Genomic DNA, 18,752 nt, shown 5'->3' with positions numbered 1-18,752 from the left:
TGGCCTAGAGTTGTCCCGTTCCCATGTAGGTAAGATGTTATCCAAAGATTTTAACCAGGCCAGGTTGTGGATGTTTCTAGAGTTCATGGCGATCCAGGCTTTTCCTCTCTCTTCCGACGACAGTTTGGGCCTGTTTTTGGGACCAATGGCGTTGTCTTGTACACCAGTTGCATTTAAATCTCCGCAGATGATTACATAGTCTGTGTTAGAGTCGATTTTGATGTTATCTATCGCTTCTGTTACTTCATTGCAAAAGTGTGTGATTGAGGCTTGCTGCGGATTCCAGTACAAGTTTAAAATCGCCAACTCAGTGGTGACTATTTCTTTGGATTTCGGATCTTCAAACGTCCATGACTTCAGGACTACTAATGTCCCATAGCTCTCTGATAGCTTTTCCCGGATCTTAATGCCAGATCCTATTTTCACTGCAAGCAGAAGGCCGGAAGATGGGCGCCCAAATAGACCACGTTTTGTGGGTGAAAGTTCAATCTCGTAGCCATCCAAAAGAGGTTTCTCCGTCAACCAGGTTTCCTGGAGGCATATAATGTCGAAGCCCACTAGTATCTGGTTGTTGCTACTTGTGAAATGGGCATGGCCTCTGGTGTTCCACGAGGCCATGAAAATTGATCGGGACTCCGATGTATCTTGGGCTAGCATGGTATTTGCCCCGATTGGTTGCTACTTACTTGTCTTCCTGTTTACTGCAGACTTTAGCCATTCCCATTGGCCTTTTGGGTGCGTGTTGAGTCACGAGTTGGGGACGTGTCTTTGTTGCCAAGTTTTTTGTCGGAGGTCCGTCTTGTTTATTATCAATTTCATCAATATAAATGGAAAGCAAAGCATTACATTGAGAATGTACTGTATCGTGTGAATATCAAATTTTTCTTCCTTCTTAAGTTCAATGGAGTCACAACTCATCACAGTCCTAACAAAGAATATGCAAAGGTTGCACTGCACAGCAGAAAGGTTAAAGAATTTCTGTTCCAAGTTAAGGAGTTACTCAAAGAAAATGGTAAAGCATAGGTTGAACAATGTACAATCTACGAATCAATGCACAAATGCTTGGAAAAAGTGGAAACGTACTACTACTTCATTCCTGGTAATAAGTAGGTGCCCGTACACAGAGGCGCCTTAAAAAGCTTCTCAGTGATAACCCGAGGGCTCCTGCACATGTTTCCTAGCTTCCTCTGCTGCTGCCATTTGTCTTCAGCTGTACCTACAGCCATGCTTTCCAAGCAAAATAAAATGTACTACTTTACCTTCTGACTTTTACTGGTTACCCGTGTCTTTATGGGAGCCTGGGCAACCCGAACCTCCTTTCTATTCACAGAAATAATAGAAGTTAGAAGGAATTAAGGCCACTTATGAAAATCATGGGAGTAACCTTTCATAGCAATGTGTTTTGCCAATCTTTTTTTTTTTATTTTGTATAACTATTCAACAGTTTTTACAAAAGGAGACCTTTCCTCATGAGCAGCGTTTTGATTCCTTTAAGTTGACTTGCGAGGGTTAGATCCTTTGGTATGGACCTTTCTAAGGGAGAGAGTCCAAGTCAAGGCTTTGCAAAAAGTTTCCCATTGCAATGACCTGTTTTCGATCTAACCCATTCATCAGAAACCCCCACCTATAATCTTCATCCAACCTAGAAAATTGTGAGTGTAGGTGGCTAAAATGGATTTCTCTGTTAGAGACAAGTGCTGGGCAATTGAGAATAAGGTGCTTCAGGCTTTCGATCGTGTTAGGCTCTGAGCAAAAGCGACAAGAGTTTATAACCGTTTTCCTTCGAATTCCCAGTATCTCCTTTGTTTTCAAGATGTTTAATCTTGCTTTCAAGAAAGTTGAGCGGGTTTTCTTGTTTGGAAATTTCAGTAGGTAGTTGATTGGCCCATTTATTTTTTGTGCAAAAAGAGGCAGGTGAGCTGTGGACTTATAGTGGACTTACAGCTCAACGCTTTTGTCTGGGTATCACACCAGCCTTTTTTTGAATTTGTTTGAATTGGTTTGCACTTTTTGGTTGGGTTAGTCAAAAGTTCGTCTTCGGAGCTTCCCATCTCTTCTAAGATCGTCTGGTTTTTACTGATCCACACTTGAAGCATTTTGTTGGTACCTTTCTTCATTTCCTCATGAATGAGTATGTAGATTTTTTCTTTGGATGATCTTGTTTTCCTGTACAGCATCAGACTGTTGAGACACTATTTCTTTGAGCAAAATTAGGCTGAGCTCTCTTCTTATCAAAGCCATCGGAGTGGAGGCTGGAAGGCGGAGCAATTTCCTCCGGAGAAAACCTTCGAGTTTTAGCCAGATGGTTCAGGGACCATTGGCATGGCTTCCACTCCATAGGTGAGGGCTGGAACCACCTTCGCCTTGTAGAAGGTGATAGCCGCTTTGAGCGAGAAACGGCCACATTTTTTGTCCATCAGAATCATTTGGTTGGTCAAGATTTTGTTTTTAAGGACCAGGGTTTCTTGCATCGGCAATTCTCTGTTTTTATTGCGATATCTAAAAGTTTCAACTTCTTCCAGCCGTTCTCCAGCAAGAAACCATGCACCGCAGACTTTCCATTTAGATGATTTGTCCAATCGAATCACTCTTCACCGTGTTGATTTCTAGGTCGTTGGTTTTCAGATATTCGTGGAGGCTGTCCAGTTTTCTCTGTAGCCCGATCTTAGTTTGATCGATTAAAATAATGTCATCCGTTTGAAGCAGCCTGCTGAACTTTTCTGTGCCCAGAGTTGGTGGAAAAGCTTTTACATCTTTTTCAGAGTGTTGGTAATCTCCTGTATAAGCATTATACAGTGCCAGAGCCAATGGGCATCCTTGCTTCACTCCGCCGCTCGTTAGAATGATTGTAGAAAGTAGACCTGTGCCGTTGAGTCGAACTCTCAGAGGTCTGCGAATACAGTTCTTTTATCGGTTCCAACAGAGTGAGGGCAGTTCCAGTTAAGAAGTTTTTTCCACAGTTTGTCTCTGTTGACTTTGTCGAAAGCTTTAGACAGGTCAACGAAGGCCAGGAACAGAGGAGGGGCACCTGCCAATACTCTGGCCTTGAAAATGGTGAGCGTGAATATGTTGGCCATTGTGCCCAAGTTTTTTGTAAAACCTGTCTGGAATGGTTCCCAGCCTTCAGATGAGGAAATCCAGGCCTTGAAGCTGTCCAGAAGAAACGATCCAAAGAGCTTCCCGATGCCATCGAGCAATGCGATAGGGCGATAGTTGTTAGGGTCGCTTCTTTCACCTGATTTATATATCGGCACCACGTTGGCTGTCTTCCAAAACGAGGGAATTGATTTTATTGATGAACATGATTTGAAGATATCGGTCACTAAGGTAGACCAAGGGCCAGTGTTAGACTTTAGGTCCATATTTGAGAGCCCATCTGGAATCTGAATTTAGCTGGGCACGAGATGGTTTAAGCTTTTTGATTTTACTTGCGATGTTAGGGTATTGAGTTTGATGTCCCATATATTAGCAGCTCCACAAGGTGTTGCAGTTGAGTGCAGTGATGAATCAAAGAGGGCTGAAAAGTGAGTAATCCAGGACGCTTCTGGGACACTGGTTGTTAGGTTATCTTGTGTTGTGAAGCCTTTGGTTGATATGAGTGACCAAAATGCCTTTGTTTGCTTGCCACCGAGTGTTCTCAGCATTAATTCGGAGTCTTCTTGGTAAAGTTGGATTTTATAGCCTTTTAGCCAATTTTTATATCGGTTGGTGGCCGTCCGAGCTTCCGCACAATTCATAGTAGAAGGGAATCGAAGGGCCCTTCTTTTTGCTCGTCTCATGAGGAGTCTCCTTTCTCCGAGGACCAGATTGTTGTTGTGATGAGCTTTAGGCGGCATTTTCCCTCTTTTTTTTGGACCTGGTACGGTAGCAGCAGCGGGCAGTAGTCTGAGGGTTAGAAAGTCATTTTGCTTGTTCAGCTTCTTGGCTTGGCAATAGCTGTTATGTCGTTGACCGCTGTGTCCTTCAGTCGCAGGTGTGTGCCTTTAGCGTTAGCCTCGATGTTGGTGGACATGGATGGACGTGAGAGATTGCTGGTATGGGAGGGGATCGCCCAGGTGGTTTTCAGGAGACTGGTCACTGTGGAGGGTACGAATAATCTCAACACCGATAACATGTATCAAAAGTTCTCTAGAAAGAAATACATGATCTAGGGTTGCTTGCCGTCCTGCTAGTTCCCAGATCGGAATGACCGGGTCTGTGCTTTTGGGTTTTGCCAATGCAATGTGCTCAGGCACACTTTTCTATTAGGAAACTATATCAGTTGCTTTGCTCACTGCCCAGGTGTGAATCATGGAAAGTAGGCGTGATTGATTTGCTTTGATTTATGGTTTTGAATCTAAGTAACTCCTTGATGACCGGTGAGTGGGCCATCTACATTACTTTTTTCTGAAATGGGGTTGGGGCAAACAGTTGGAACCTAGGTTTTCCCGTATGTTTTAACATTAATCTCCACCCAAAACAGTAATCCATTCCTTTCTACAAAATAGGGACCTTGTTTGTCTGTCTCTTTGGCTCCTGAAACCACAAGTAAGGCATTACTCAGCTCAGGGTCATTCCTTTGGGAACTTGCAAAACAAAGGGGAGTTGTGAAGTTATTTGCATCAGATTCTGCCTTTGAGAGGGTCCGAAGAAATGGTTCCATGATCTTGAGATGTGGTAGATCCAGACCCTGCCCCGCCTCTCGAATGAGATGCCAGAGTGGTATGCTCTCTTATTTTGGGTCTAGTAATTACTTCACAAATTCAATGAGCTATCGGGTCTCTGACACTGATGTTATAACTGTCATACCCATCATTCACTAAAATACTTGATCTCTCTTCGATCATCCCGGTCCATAACTCAGATTTTGAGGCAATCCTTGCATAAGTGCCTGTTGGTAATTGGACCTTAAGTTCGGTTCCAATTTTCCTCCCATCAATGGTTGGAATAGTTACCACTCGTATGCCAAAGAGGTCAAGCCTAGCAAACCCTAGAGTGGGTTTAACAGGTAATTTATCTTGTGGGGTACATCAATGGACTTGAACATCCTGATCTGGATTTTGGCAACATGCAAGTGCCAGTGTATCAGAGCTCTTAAATTCCATTTCGGACACCACTTGTGGGGATGTCAAGCCATGACAATTTATAACACTATTGGAGTTTAGCAAGGTTTAATTGTCACTTTATAATATCTTAGGTTGGATAAATGTCTATCAGTACTAGGAAAGTATTGTAGCCACCTAACAAAATATTTACACTTGTGAAGGATAAGATAACTCAAAAGTGACACTCCGAATGCTCCCTGCATTACATGTGATGGACTTTGTTGTAATGAGTGTCTGCCCTCCTGTGTCTTCCCTGCAGTGGTGATGTCAGTGGAATGTGGTGAGGTCGCTGTGCTCAGAGTGTTCAGGGTGTTGTCATCTGAATAGTGTTCCATGGGGGACAGTTGGAGATAGAGAGCTGGCTGGCTAGGATGTGCCGGTGCTTTCCTGCTGTATTATTGAGCTAATAAACCCATATAATTTAGCTGCTGGCTCAGGTATGTTGATGACGAGTCCACATTGTTACACTGGTGACGAGGATGGGATCCTGTCGAGGAGGGGACAGCAGCTGTTCAGGACACCACCCTCCAAGTGTCCACATCTTGGTAGCAGCCAGCTATGCAGCCTTTGGAGTCCAAACAGAGGCTGTAGCCCAGCATGCCGGGTGGTGCTGGAGGAAGTAGGCTCCCATTCAGTAGGAGCTGGGGCCCTGGTGGAGCAGGGTCCGGAGACACTCTGGTGTTCTGCAGCAGAGGATTGTGCCCCTGGGTCCGGAGCGTCGAGTTTCAGCAAAGCTGACCTGAGATCTCTGGTGTCTGCAGCGGGGGTGCGACCTCTGGGTCCAGGGCCAGAGTGTTTGTCACGGAAGATGTCCAGAGAGTTCCCTGTGCAGGAGGGAGCTGAGCGGGCCGCCCGCACTCCCCAGTGCTGTAGGGGGGGTGTGGGTTGAGCGCGGCGACAGTTGTCTCCATCCAGAGGAGCCATGCCTTGCTGCCTGCCTGGTGCCGGATTGTTCGGTGTTGTCGCTGTGGACTGCGATCCGATGGACGGCGTGGTGTCTGCGGGAGATGTGGACGCCGCGGTGCCAATGTTGAAATGATGACGTGGGCGCGCCATCACGGAACTCTCAGGTGTAAGCTTCGGGATCTCTACAGTTATCTGGAGTGCTCTGCGTGTGAAGTGTGCATGGAATACACCGTCGGTGCTGTTCCTGTTTCCGGAATTACGTCAAGACGTCCGGTTTCCATGACAATCAGGAGTTGCATTACGGCTGACGGAAGCCGAACTGTGAAAGAAGGTTTGGCGTTGCGGAGTGTTTCGGTTTATATTTTTGCAACATGGTTTGGTTCCACATGTGTAGCGAGATGCAGGGGTCAAGTTCCCCGAGCCAAGGGGAGGAGGTCTTTCACGAGTGCGGCGAGCTACAGGAGTTGTGTTCCCCGGGCGGAGGAGAGGAAATCTTTCGCCAGTGTGGAACGGACGCCCTCCAAGTGTTTCCGACGGGAGCAGGTCATGTTATTGGTGTTTGAACTTTCAACCAGCAGTAAGGCCAGTGTGAGCGATGTCTTGTGGAGGTCTTGTGGCCTTTAGTAGTTAAGCCGTTTTAGTGTTGGGCAAGTGTGTGTATGTTCATGTTGTGGCCCGTGTTCACTCTTCATGAAATGCATTGTAATGGTGTTGGCATAGTTATGTGCCGTGATTTAGCGATGCATTGTGTTATTGTTTATTTTTTCCCTAGCAAGTGTTTGGACTGGGGCTTGGTACTGGTGCTCCCCTCCATGTCACTATCCATCTGTGAGTGGGCATTGGATTGTAGTTTCCCACCTGGACACCTTCATCCAGTGGGTAGGGGCGGTGGGGGGGGGGGGGGGGCAGTTTCTGCTCCGGGACTTGCAGGAGAACCTGACTTGTGAAGTGACGTAGACATTTATTTTTGTATCTCTATTGAATGGGCCGTTTTCGTTCCGGACTAAAGACATGGGATCCTGTTTTCCGTTTGAACTTGCCTGGCAATGTTTGCCAGTAACTAAGAGGGTGATTTCAATGACAATTAGTTTTCAAGAAAAATGTTTTGCAATAGAGCGCACGCCAGTGTGCAGAGTTTCCAGCCAAAATGATTTTTTTTTTTGTTGAACATTTTCCCATGTTTCAGAACATCAGTGATTTCCATGTGTTGTGTGCGTCTTTGTTAACCGTGTGTGGGTGTGGGGTTAGTGCGCATGTTGTTTGTGCGCATGTTTATGGTGTGTGTGTGTGGCGTAGCTTGGTGGTAGCATAGTGGGTTCTAGGGGTCCCATTTTAAGGTTGTGTGTGCCACTTTAGTGTGCCGTTTTGGACGTTTTTGGTGAGTGTGACACTGTGGTAGCCTGGTCAATTCTGGGGGTCCCACGTTAGGCGGTGGTGTACTACATTTGTCTTTGGCAGGGAACAGGGGTCCCAGGGTATACAGTGGTGTTGTATTTGGCAGGGACTAGGGATCCCGTAGGTGTAGCGGTGTTGTGGCAGGGACTAGGGGTCCCAGGGTGTAGAGGTGTTTGTTGCAGGGACTAGGGGTCCCATGGGTGTAGCTGTGTTTTGGTAGGAACTAGGCTCCCTGTTTGCTAGGTGTGTGCTCACAGGGACTTGATGTGCATATTATCTTGAGGTTGGATTGTGTGTGTGGAGGTAAAGCTGTTCTCTATATTTTAGAGTGTTGGAGCTGATGTTGTTAGTTGTGCTTGTTGTTGCTCATTAGAGTTGGGTTAGTGCCCGGGGGTGGCAGCCCTGGTACCCTGGGGTGGCGGACCAGGGTGGAAGGTTGTAGGTGCACTGAGGGGTTTCGGATGTCAGTGGTATATCCGTTTTAAGGGACGCTGGGGTGTGGTAGGCCCTAGGCTTCAAGGGGCAGCTTGAGGCAGGTGGAGTTCTTGTTTTTGTTTTGTTCCTCGATATGTATTCCAGTTCAGTTGAGGGGAGGTGCAGCCCTTTATCCATGTCGGTGGGTTCCTCTTTTGTGAGTTTTTGGTGGACAGTGGGGAGTTAGGCTGTTGTAGGTTGGATCTGTGTTCCTTTTGGTAGGAGTAGTGTGCAGGATTATATTTCCACCCGTTTTTCTGCTTAGGGTTTTATTAGTGGGGAGCTAGTTCCGGTTGTGTCAGTGTACTTTTACCTTTATGGAGAGTGGAGTGTTGTCCTTGGAGTGTAAATGAGCTCATGTGGACTGTTCCTGGGGTTTGGTTAGCGTGTTTATATGAGTTTGGGTGTTGATAGCAGATACGTGGTGGCAACGCGTATTTGTGTTGTGTAGAAGGGTACTTGCGTATAGGGATCACCTTTGTATTAAATTAAGGGAGGGAGAAGTGTTGTAATGAGTGTCTCCCCTCCTGTGTCTTCCCTGCAGTGGTGATGTCAGTGGAATGTGGCGAGGTCACTGTGCTCAGAGTGTTCAGGGTGTTGTCATCTGAATAGTGTTCCATGGGGACAGTTGGAAATAGAGAGCTGGTTGGCTAGGATGTGTCGGTGCTTTCCTGCTGTACTATTGAGCTAATAAACCCATATAACTTAGCTGCTGGCTCAGGTGTGTTGATGACGAGTCCACATTGTTACAGACTTTAACATAAAAGCATTAGATCTACTCTTTGAGGGATGGCCCATGTTAAAAACCAAAGCTTAAAGGTTGTGGCCAACAGAAAGTTCAACTCTATTCTTTACAAGTCCTTTAGCCTCCTGGCTAACCTTAAGTTTCAAGAAAAGAGTTCAGCAGGATTTATGTATCGCACCTCTGCGATTTATGCACCCTCATAGTACTGTTTATTTACATATTGATAGCAACACTAGTGGATTGGGTGACAGGGAATATTGCAGTTGAAAAACGCAACTATACAGAGAATTACGCTATATCATTTTCACTGAAAACTTGTACAAAAGAAAACTGCATGTTCGAAACTTGTTTTATTCCATACCTCCAGAAAGAAATAACAATTTCCTCGTGCCCCGTATGTAATGCCTGGTGTGTTGCTGATCCATGCAGTGTCGGTCACCGCAAAGTAATCGACATTATCTAAAAATGTGGTTTTCCGTTCTTCCGCAAGTTTATCAAGACCGTTAGAGCCAACTTCTTCCATGCCTTCAAAGATGAGTTTGACGTTCACTGGAAGCCCCTATTCAAAAATGGTACATATCCTGGTTAAGGATTTAGAGTCCCATGGATGGCACAACGATGGCAATAATATTACTGAAAAGATAGTCACATACATTGACCTGAGCTGCTTCGATTGCATGCAATAAAGCCAGAACCTGTCCTTTGTCATCAGAGGTACCCCGTCCATATAAGTTACCTTAAAAAAACAGAAAGGGTGAGATTCATTTTTTTTATAGTAATGATACTTTCTGTAATCAGCCATCCAAACAGAAAGCTAAATGTATATGCTAAGCATATAGATTTCCCTTTTAAAGCAGGTCATATAGCAAAAAATTGCATTATAATTCCATCATACTTCCATGCCCTTTCTGATTGTGCTGTAACATGGTGCAAATGCTTAAAAACCAGAGGACATCATGTTCTCGCAGCCAGGGTTCACGACATCTGGCGGGAAATCCCCATCATAGATTTTCCCACTATATGCCGGTAGTCTGCATGCGTCTTTGGGGTATCAGTATCCTGATACGGGCAGAGGGGCAGAATTCCGACAAATTGTAGATGTTTTTCATGCCTAGAAAAGGCATGCACTGCTTGTCGTAATCCATTGTAATGGTAGCGACATCAGAACAGCTGCTGCCATTAGTATGGATTGTAATGAGTGCACGCACGTAAGGCAGTGATTAATTTACATTATCTGCACGTGGTATAAAAAGGCGTGAAAACCTGGGTGCGCTCGGACTCTTGTGGTTATTACTGCTCCATGTGTATAATGAGGAGAATCTGGCGCAGGGGCCCCCAGTGTTCATTGTGAAAACGGTTATGCACAAAACATCCCCCAAACAGGAATGGACAAGGAATGTCCAGAGGCAGAAATGGGGAGATGGGGAGCAGGCTTGTGAGCAGTGGCGATGCGAGTGTGAGGGGAAATTGGACAGAGGGAATAGGGGCAGCGGCGGAGCCAGCCACAAAATTCCGGGAGCTCCGGATGGCAGTTTTCAAAGCTGGTAGTGAGTGGGGCTATTAAACCTATTGCGCGGTTGATCCCGAGCCCAGGAGGCTGAGTAGATATTACCCGTTCCTTTGGCCCACTAGATGCATCTTTCATCCCAACTCACCAGGGGCATAGCCAGGATTGTGTAACAAGTGGGGCCTGGAGCTAATGTGGTAAGGCTTACTTTAAGGGGAGCTCGAAGAGGGAATTGGGCTTGTTCTGCCCCCAGCCGATTCTGTAGGAGCTACCGAGACTAGCGAGAGAGAGCAAAATCAACCAAGGTGGGTTCAGAGGGGTTGTCCAGAGAAAAATGTGTAAATAAGGGGTTAAAATGGTGCATTTTACAGTACACTTTGTGATACATTAGGTAAAAAGCCACACAGTTTACAATCGGTTTTGTAGGGTAAGACTTGAACAATTCCATTAGATGCCAAGTCATCAACAATGCACAGGAGCATTTTGAAACACATTTGCCCACACCTACCCACTGTATGTCAGTAATCTGCAGGTGTAAAATAAAAAAATAAAAAAAATAAAAAACACTCATTGTGCCCAAACATGTCCATTCCCATGATGTCAGTAATGATATGTAACAAAACATGTTCATGCTGGCTCGGCTAATATATGGCATATCCCCCATGTAACATGTTCCCGTTGTCTTTGCCTTAATGGCAGTTAAAAAAAAGCCATGCCACAGTAAGAAAAGATGTCCTTGCTGGCTTGCTGGTACAAAAGCTCAGCAGGTTGAGAGCTCACTGCTGTGATCTGCAGTTCACAGGTTTAAATCCATCCTGGCAAGTCCAACTCAGCCTTTCATCCTTCTGAGTTCGATAAATGAGTACCAACTTTGGTTGGGTGATAATTGTATATAAATATGTTGACTGTACAGTGCTTTGTTGAAAGCAATAACAAATCATTATCATTACACAAATCCCCCCATGTAACACTCATGTTGCATTTTCCTTGCAGGCTGCACAAATGCCCACCCTTACCCCACCCCTGCCTATGTAAGAATACGTATGTTGCCTTTGACCTTAAACACCAGTAAAACAATGCCATGCCATATTAAGGAAACACGCCCTGCCCCATATCAGAACACTCATCATGTCGGCTTTGCCCTTAATCTAAGTACAGAATACAGTGCCACAGTAGGACCCAGCCAGCCCCATTGCAGTACCCCGCCACCCCCCCACCCCTCAATCACCCACTCCAACCTCTCCCCTGCATAACTCAAATTGGCTTTGCTCAAAAAAGCCAGCAAAACATGACATTCTCCTCGCAAAAAATGTTCATGCTCCAATGCCCTCCCTGGCCCCAGCCTCACAGATACACCCAGATAGACCCACGCAGTAATACAGCATATTTACACAGGTTCCCATGCAGCTTCTGTCATTCACATGAGCACCAACAACATGCACACTGCTTTCTCATTCACACGCGCACTCGCATCCATATACCATTCACACTGCATTCATTCATATTCATGTACTTAGACACCACCTCGCATACAAACATACACGCCCTTACACACTCCCCGCATGCTCACATTCATACATGCAAACAATACTCGCATACACACACAAACAAAACGTATTTTTTTCTTACCCGTTTACCTCTGGACCCGCTCAGGCCTTAACCTGTCTGTGCCTCTTGCACCCTATTTAGTTAAGCTATCATTGGAGGCATGGTCCTACTAAAAGTTGAGCCTAGCAGTTAAACCTTTAGATACACATAGAGGGGGGTATATTGATACAATCTCTGGGCAGGCTTTTGTCTTATGCACGTTTGCTGAGGCTGCAGTTACATTAACGACTGCTTTCTCACCTCTGAAAGTGGTGCATTTACCTACTTTTAAAGTTTAAAAGTATGTTTAAATGTAAGTAAATACACCACACTCTGAGGTGAGTAAATGTGACAGCTTCTTGCCGTTTGAGCGTGGGGGTCACAGCAGAGTGTTGCCTGCTGCCTCAAAGCACAAGCCTGGTGCCGCCCATGGGGGGCAGGGGGTGCAAGCAGACTGGGGAAGAGATGGGAAGTGGGTGCGGATGAAGACAGTGAAAGTTGCAGGGCAGGGTTTATGGTGTGTCGGGAGGACACAGTGCAGCGGTGTACCCCAGATAATAAAGAAGAGACTTGGTGGTGGGTGAGGGGCCACCAGAGAGAAGGATTCATTTTGCAACACCCAACCCACAAGAGTTCCAGCACAACAGGAGTTGCAAAATGGATTCATTTCTATAAATCCAAGTAGGACTGGTGGCGAGGACTAGATATCTAAATAATGCTGTTGCTATGATTTTGTCTACCAATTCTCCTTTTAAAAATGACATTTTATTGAATAATTTACCACAGCTGTGCACTCATTCAGTTACAAACAAGTGCATCTTCAATCCTGCTAACGTAGTTCCATGATCCAATGGCCGAGCATTGCTGAAATCTGCTTTTGTTTATCAGACCTCCCTTACTCCTTCACCCTTTCTCAAAATATGAAGCCAATTAAATAGCCTAGTGTTGCGGAGGAAAAGGAACGCAGCCCCTTAAGAACACAGACTGCAGCAGGAAGTGGGAAGAGGGAGGGGGAGACAGAGGGGGTGGAGAAAGGGGATGGACAACTGAGGGGAAAGGCACATGTGTTATGGAGGATAAAGAGATAAAACGTGAGCCAACAGTGTCCTGTGTCATTTGTGTGTTTAGGTGCAACAACTGGCGACAAGGAGAGAAACGTGGCCCATCGAGGAGGTGACTGCCAGCCTCCAGGAGGGCGGTGGCTGAAGGTGGAGGCCAGGCCACGAAGGAGAAAGAAATTGCACCAGGTGGGGATGGAGGCGAGAGACATCGCACCAGCCGGCGTGGAAAGGAGACGCGCGACCCCCACGAGGAGATCGAGCTTTCTGGACAGAGGCCGGCCAGAGAGGACGATGCGCAGAAGACCACAGTACTGCTGGGCGGGAAGAGGACCATGCCGGAGGAGGAAAGGGACAGGACAGTAACACGTTATATCACTGCGGTAAGGAGGACGGCCTGGGAGTGGCCAGAAGGAAAAAGAGCGTATACGCTTCAACAACCGCACGATTCCCTTTCAGAAACAGGGCCACCTAATAGTAATATCACGTGGCCTCACTCCTTCCTAAGTGCACTTGGCGAAAAAGCATACAATGGCGCGAAGGCACCAGCACACGCCCACCATCACACTGCATCAGGGAGGCCGCAAAACAGTGAATACGAGTGGCTGTCCCCTCAAAAATAAGAAAGAAACAAAAGAGGGGAGTGGAGCAGAAAGAAAGACACTGCACCAACAAGGCTTTGTGCCACGTGGCCCACCATAGCCACAAGTCATACCAAGAAAGAAGTATATAGGAAGGAATCAGACGGGCCAGAGGAACACAGGAATACACGCGGGAGAAGGTAACACTCCCAGCTACACCCCCCCATGCACAAGGAAGACATACCACCCCAGCACCATGTCAGTGGGAGCACCACCAGTGATAGATGCAGGCACACAAGCCGCCGCACGGGCAATCCTCACACCCCAAGCCACTTTTCTATGGCGCCCTAACCCATTCACACTACAGCCACAGCAAGATCAAGGCCAGAGATGAGAGGAGTGGATGGAGGAATTTGAGGACTATGAGAGCCATAGGGAACCAGGAAGCACCCAATATTTTCACAAACCTTGTGGAAAAGGAGATAAGGGGGGGGTCATAAAAACTATCCCGCCCCAAGAGAAAAACGGCATACCAACGCCTCACAGCCGCAATCAACAGAAAGTTAGTCATCCTCCCTAACGGGGACTATGAAAGATACACTTTCAACCAGTGTACACAACTACCACACGAGACAATTGGCAAATTCATCCTCCGACTTCAAAGGAAAATAACATACTGCCATTTCGCCAACTTCAAAGACGATTAAGCCATTAGGCTGAGGGTAATTGAAGGATGCATATCCTCACAGTTCCGCAAACACCTTTTGAAGAAGCCCCTCCCATTACAAGAAATATCAGACCTCGTAAGGTTGTACGAGAGCGTGGATATTCAAGCAGCTGCCATAGAAAACCCAAAGAAGGTAGACACGGTCGCTGCCCTAGCCACCAACCCACAAGGACAGACCAGATACCCCTGCCCACCGAATCGCCAAGAAACGTGGAACACAAACCGACGGTCCCCAGCAGAGAGACAGTGCTACAGGTGCAGCTTTGAGTTTCCCCACAAAGGCCAATGTCCAGTCATCGGGCATATGTGCATGAGATGTGGGCAAGAAAATCACTTCCAAGCGATGTGCTGAAAAAAAGTACCGATGCTACCCACTTGTAGGCCACCACCATTGCCAGCATTAAATCAAGAGATACGACCAACCGAAAGCACCTAGTCCTCGACCATACCATGTAAGAGATGCGGGAGAATTACCCAAAAAAGAAACGCAGCAACATACCCCACTCAGCAAGGGTTCATAAGAGCAGTGGACAACCTAAACGTCCCCTCGCCAGGAAGGCAGTTCGACATGCCGGAATACTTCCCCACTTTGCTACCAAACCAGGAAGAGGAACAAAGGCATAGGCAAGACTATACCATACATGACCTGTATGAAAATCCCCAGATTGAAGGAGAAGTTTCAGCAGGAGAATCGTACTACGAATAAGACAGCAAGGAGTGTGTCAGACGACACCTCGGATGACAGTACAGCGTCGAAATTGGCAGTTCAAATGGCGGGACAGCAAAACCAATTCACTATAGACACAGGAGCCACTGTTAACGTGACGATTGAAAGTGCCTACAAGGCCATTGTGAGCATGTACCCCCCTACAACCTTCGCAAGCTCGCATTTTCCAGTGGGGAGCGACTGTCCCTCTTCAATCTGTCGGCCAGTTCAGCTTTGACCTGATACAGAGGGCAATGGATATCCACCACCATTCACGTCATACACAGCCCGACAACCGCAAGCTGTCTCCTCAGCTACCGGACAACCAAGTCCCTAGCACTGATTGACATACAATACGACCCGTCAGAAACCATACGTGGCTTTCCTCCAAACACCCAAAGTCTCAGAGTGCTGTCCCAATGTGAATTGGACATAGACGATCACAAAGGAGCATTCTCAGAGTTATTCAAAGGAGTAGGGAACTGAAAGACACGGTCATAAAACTCCACACTGACCCCCTCAGTAAGAGCACTCCCGCAGAATAGGATTCCATCTACAAGCTCAAGTAATGCTCAAACTGCAACTACTCCTCGATAATGACATTATAAAGAGAGTAGACGGTCCCACCCCATGGGTGTCACCCCTGGTGGTTGTGCCAAAAACCGGACGCCTACGCCTTTGTGTGGACATGCAGATCCCCAACACCGCAATTCAGAGGGAGAGACACTTGGGATCCAAGATTGAAGATATGCTGGTGAGACTTAACCAAGCCACCCGGTTCTCCAAATTAGATCTCGAACAGGGTTATCGCCAGCTGGTCATTGACCCTGCCTCAAGACCAATAACCACATTCACGATGCACAAGGTACTGTTTCGCTACCAGCGGCTCAACTTTGGAATATTGTCTGCAGCAGAAATGTTTCAAGAAACAATCCGACGGCTGATCGCACCCGTCACAAATGCATTAAACTATAGTGATGATATCCTTGTGTTCGGGTTCACACAAGAACAGCATGATGCATCGTAAGATCAGTGTGCGTCATCCTCCACAAGGTTGGCCTTACCCTCAATGGACCGAAGTGAACCATTAACAAGCAAAGTCTATGTTTTTTTTTGGCCACATCTTCACTGATCATGGCCGACCCTGACAAGATAAGCGCCATCGGCAACCTGGAACTGCCAAACAACGTTGCAGAGTTGCGCTCCTTCGTAGGAATGGCGGAATACTGTGCCCGCTATCTCCCCATTATTCCACTCTCACAAACCCCGTCTGGAAACTTCTCAAACTGGACTTCCCCTTTGAGTGGGATGAGCACTGCCAGAGAGCATTCTGTACCATCAAGGATGAACCAACCAACAACCGGCGGCTGGCGTACTTCAACCCAGAATGGGATACCGAGATCACTGTGGATGCCAGCCCGGTGGGCCTGGGGGGGGGGGGCATACTTGCCCAAATAGACCCAAACAACATGGGCAGTACAGAGGTAGTAGCCTACACCAGCTGAGCACTGTCTACCATCGAACAGGCATATTCCCAGGCCGAACGGGAGAGCCTAGCAGCAGTCTGGGTGTGTAAGAAGTTCCATCACTTCATTATCGGCTGGACATTCGTCTTCATCACAGACCATCAGGCGTTGCTCTCCCTCTTTGGCAAACCCGAAACTAAAATGCCCCCACGCATAGACGGTGGGGTATTAGACTACAGCAGTATGATTATACCATTGTCCACAAACTAGGGGGAGAAGCCAACCCAGCTGACTATCCTGCCACCCAGGAGGAACTGTAGAGGAGGCCATGCGAAAAGAGGCGGAAGCCTACATAGCATACCTATCGCTCAACTGTCTACCTGCCGCCACTACAAGTGCTCTCTTTGCAGACAAAAGCAGAGCAGACCCCACCATCCAGGCTGAAATACACTTGACTAACAACAACAGGTGGAGACACCTGAACACGGAACACTTTGTGAATGGGGAGGTGGTGAAAAGGGAACTACAGAGGATGGCGAAAATCCATAACGAGCGCGCCACAATGGACCAAGGAACACTGCTGCGAGGCAATCGCCTAGTGGCCCCCCAAGAGTCTGAGGAAAGCACTAATGACTATCACACAGGAGGGCCACGGGGGGGGGTCTCTAACACGAAGAAGATATTCCAGAATAAGTGTGGCTCCCGTACATGGACACCATTGTAGAGGACACGCTAATGCACTGCACGCCTTGCCAAAAGACAGCAGTGAATAGCTGCCCATGCCTGCTCCAAACAATACCCTTACCAGAGGGACCATGGCAAAGAGTAGCAATGGACTTCTAATGCCTTCTCGAAGAAGGGGGCCATCTCCTGGTTGTGGGATACATTTACCCACTTAGCAGAATTCCCCTCCATCTCAAAGCTGCACTTCAGCAGTTACCATCAAAATGGCTGTGCTGGCTCCTTTTAGCACCATTGCCTCGCATCAAAATTGTTTTGCAGCTACAAAATAATTTCTGCACTGTCTTGCCAAGCACCTATTGGGCAAAATGGAACAGGGAGCACACCGAGAAAGGCTGCCAGTGCGTTTCCTTATGTGCACCAAAGAAGAGAATCGAAAAGCAGCACTGCTTTGCTGCTAGCTCAAAATTTCCCTTATAAAAAGGAAATATTTTACATTTAAAAATGATGGCACCCTGATGCTCTTTTCTTCTGTTAAACAATATACAGTTCTGATCCAGTAAGGCCAACTATACCCAGCCATATTCCAGTTGTGCTTTAGCAAAAGAAAACAGCTCTCACTGAATGAGACCAGAAACTTTATTCTCAGCCGTACGGGAAAATGCTTGACTTTTGCTACAAAGTGTCAAAAATAAATGCTTCAAAAGAAACCCTAGCTCTCTGTGCATATGTCAATTTCAGTGGAACTGTGTTTTGAACAGATTGCTTTGTAAGAGAAACGGACTAGGGCTGCAAACAATGTTTGAAATCCAGATGGAAGAGAAAACCAAATTTGAAAGGGACATCCCAGCAGAATTCACCATGTGTCAAAATGGGCTTTGCAAACAAGAAAGATCTGTTTTAAAAGTGTCATGTTGAAGAAGGCCCTGTCCTTGCCTAGAAATGTAAGGGGGGTTTGGTTAAAATATAATAGGATGTTTTATTTCAACAGCCTTGCTTTTTGGGCTCAGGAAAACTAAATCTCCCCCTAAAAGGAGCCACTCTTATGCTCACCTGGTCTCCACGGGGGCGTTGGGGCACGGTTGGAGCCCTCCCTCGACTTGGCACCCCTGGATAGCCTCTCTCCCCCAGCTGCTGCTGTGCCTGCTGTTCTGGATGTTGGTATTGCCCCCGAGAGAAGATGAGAGGCAATGAGAATGAAGTGGTGGTGTTGTGAATTCCCTCGACCCTCTCGTGCCAAAATGAAGTGCACAAGTTTTTTCCCATGCAAGCTCACCTGCGGTTTTGTAACGTTGAGCTCTCCGTCCTGCTTCTTGTAGAAGGGGCGCGTAGAGTGGATCTAGTTGCTTCACTAGTCCGTGGGAGTGGTGATCCAGATTAATGTTCATTATATTATAATGTCTTTTGCCTTAATAGTAATTCTTGCAATGTCTTATCTCTTCCCAATAGGTGTGAAGATGGTTGATCGGAGTCAGGGAGCGAGTCCGGGGATTCCCTGAGGATGGAGCTCCCGAAATAGCTGGTAAGTTGGCCTTTATAATGGAACTCGACTCAGGTATGGCGTGGCCAAGCGTTCGTTATTTATATGGCTTCTAACCTGTTGTGTTCTTTTTCCCTTGCAGGAGAAGACTGGCGGCGTAGAGCAGGGTCTGGATGCTCGGGAGCAGCTCCACGGTTGCAGGATGAAGGTACCGAGAAGATTAAGAAAAGGAGTGGAGCTCCCGCGTCGCTGGACGCCTGGATCAGGTGAGGAAAGGCTCCGACTCCGGTAGCAATGGGATGCAGGTAAGATGCGCGCACAGCGATGGATCGGCTGGAATCAGGTAAGGGGCACC

General features: G+C 47.0%; 1 protein-coding gene across 1 annotated transcript in view; it reads right to left on the bottom strand.

The window, feature by feature from the left end:
• Positions 1-18,752, bottom strand: part of LOC138497339 (cytosolic non-specific dipeptidase-like) — a 221,281-nt gene that overhangs the window by 61,744 nt on the left and 140,785 nt on the right. The window contains exons 5-6 of the mRNA XM_069620735.1: positions 9,258-9,340; positions 8,966-9,163 (exon numbers count right to left, since the gene is read on the bottom strand). Of these exons, the coding sequence (XP_069476836.1) occupies positions 8,966-9,163; positions 9,258-9,340 (281 nt within the window). The remainder of the gene's footprint in view (positions 1-8,965; positions 9,164-9,257; positions 9,341-18,752) is intronic.

This window comes from Ambystoma mexicanum, chromosome 5q, assembly GCF_040938575.1.
Source record: "Ambystoma mexicanum isolate Mex_15411 chromosome 5q, UKY_AmexF1_1, whole genome shotgun sequence".
Taxonomy (NCBI): domain Eukaryota; kingdom Metazoa; phylum Chordata; class Amphibia; order Caudata; family Ambystomatidae; genus Ambystoma; species Ambystoma mexicanum.
This window is presented reverse-complemented; position numbering and strand designations above follow the sequence as displayed.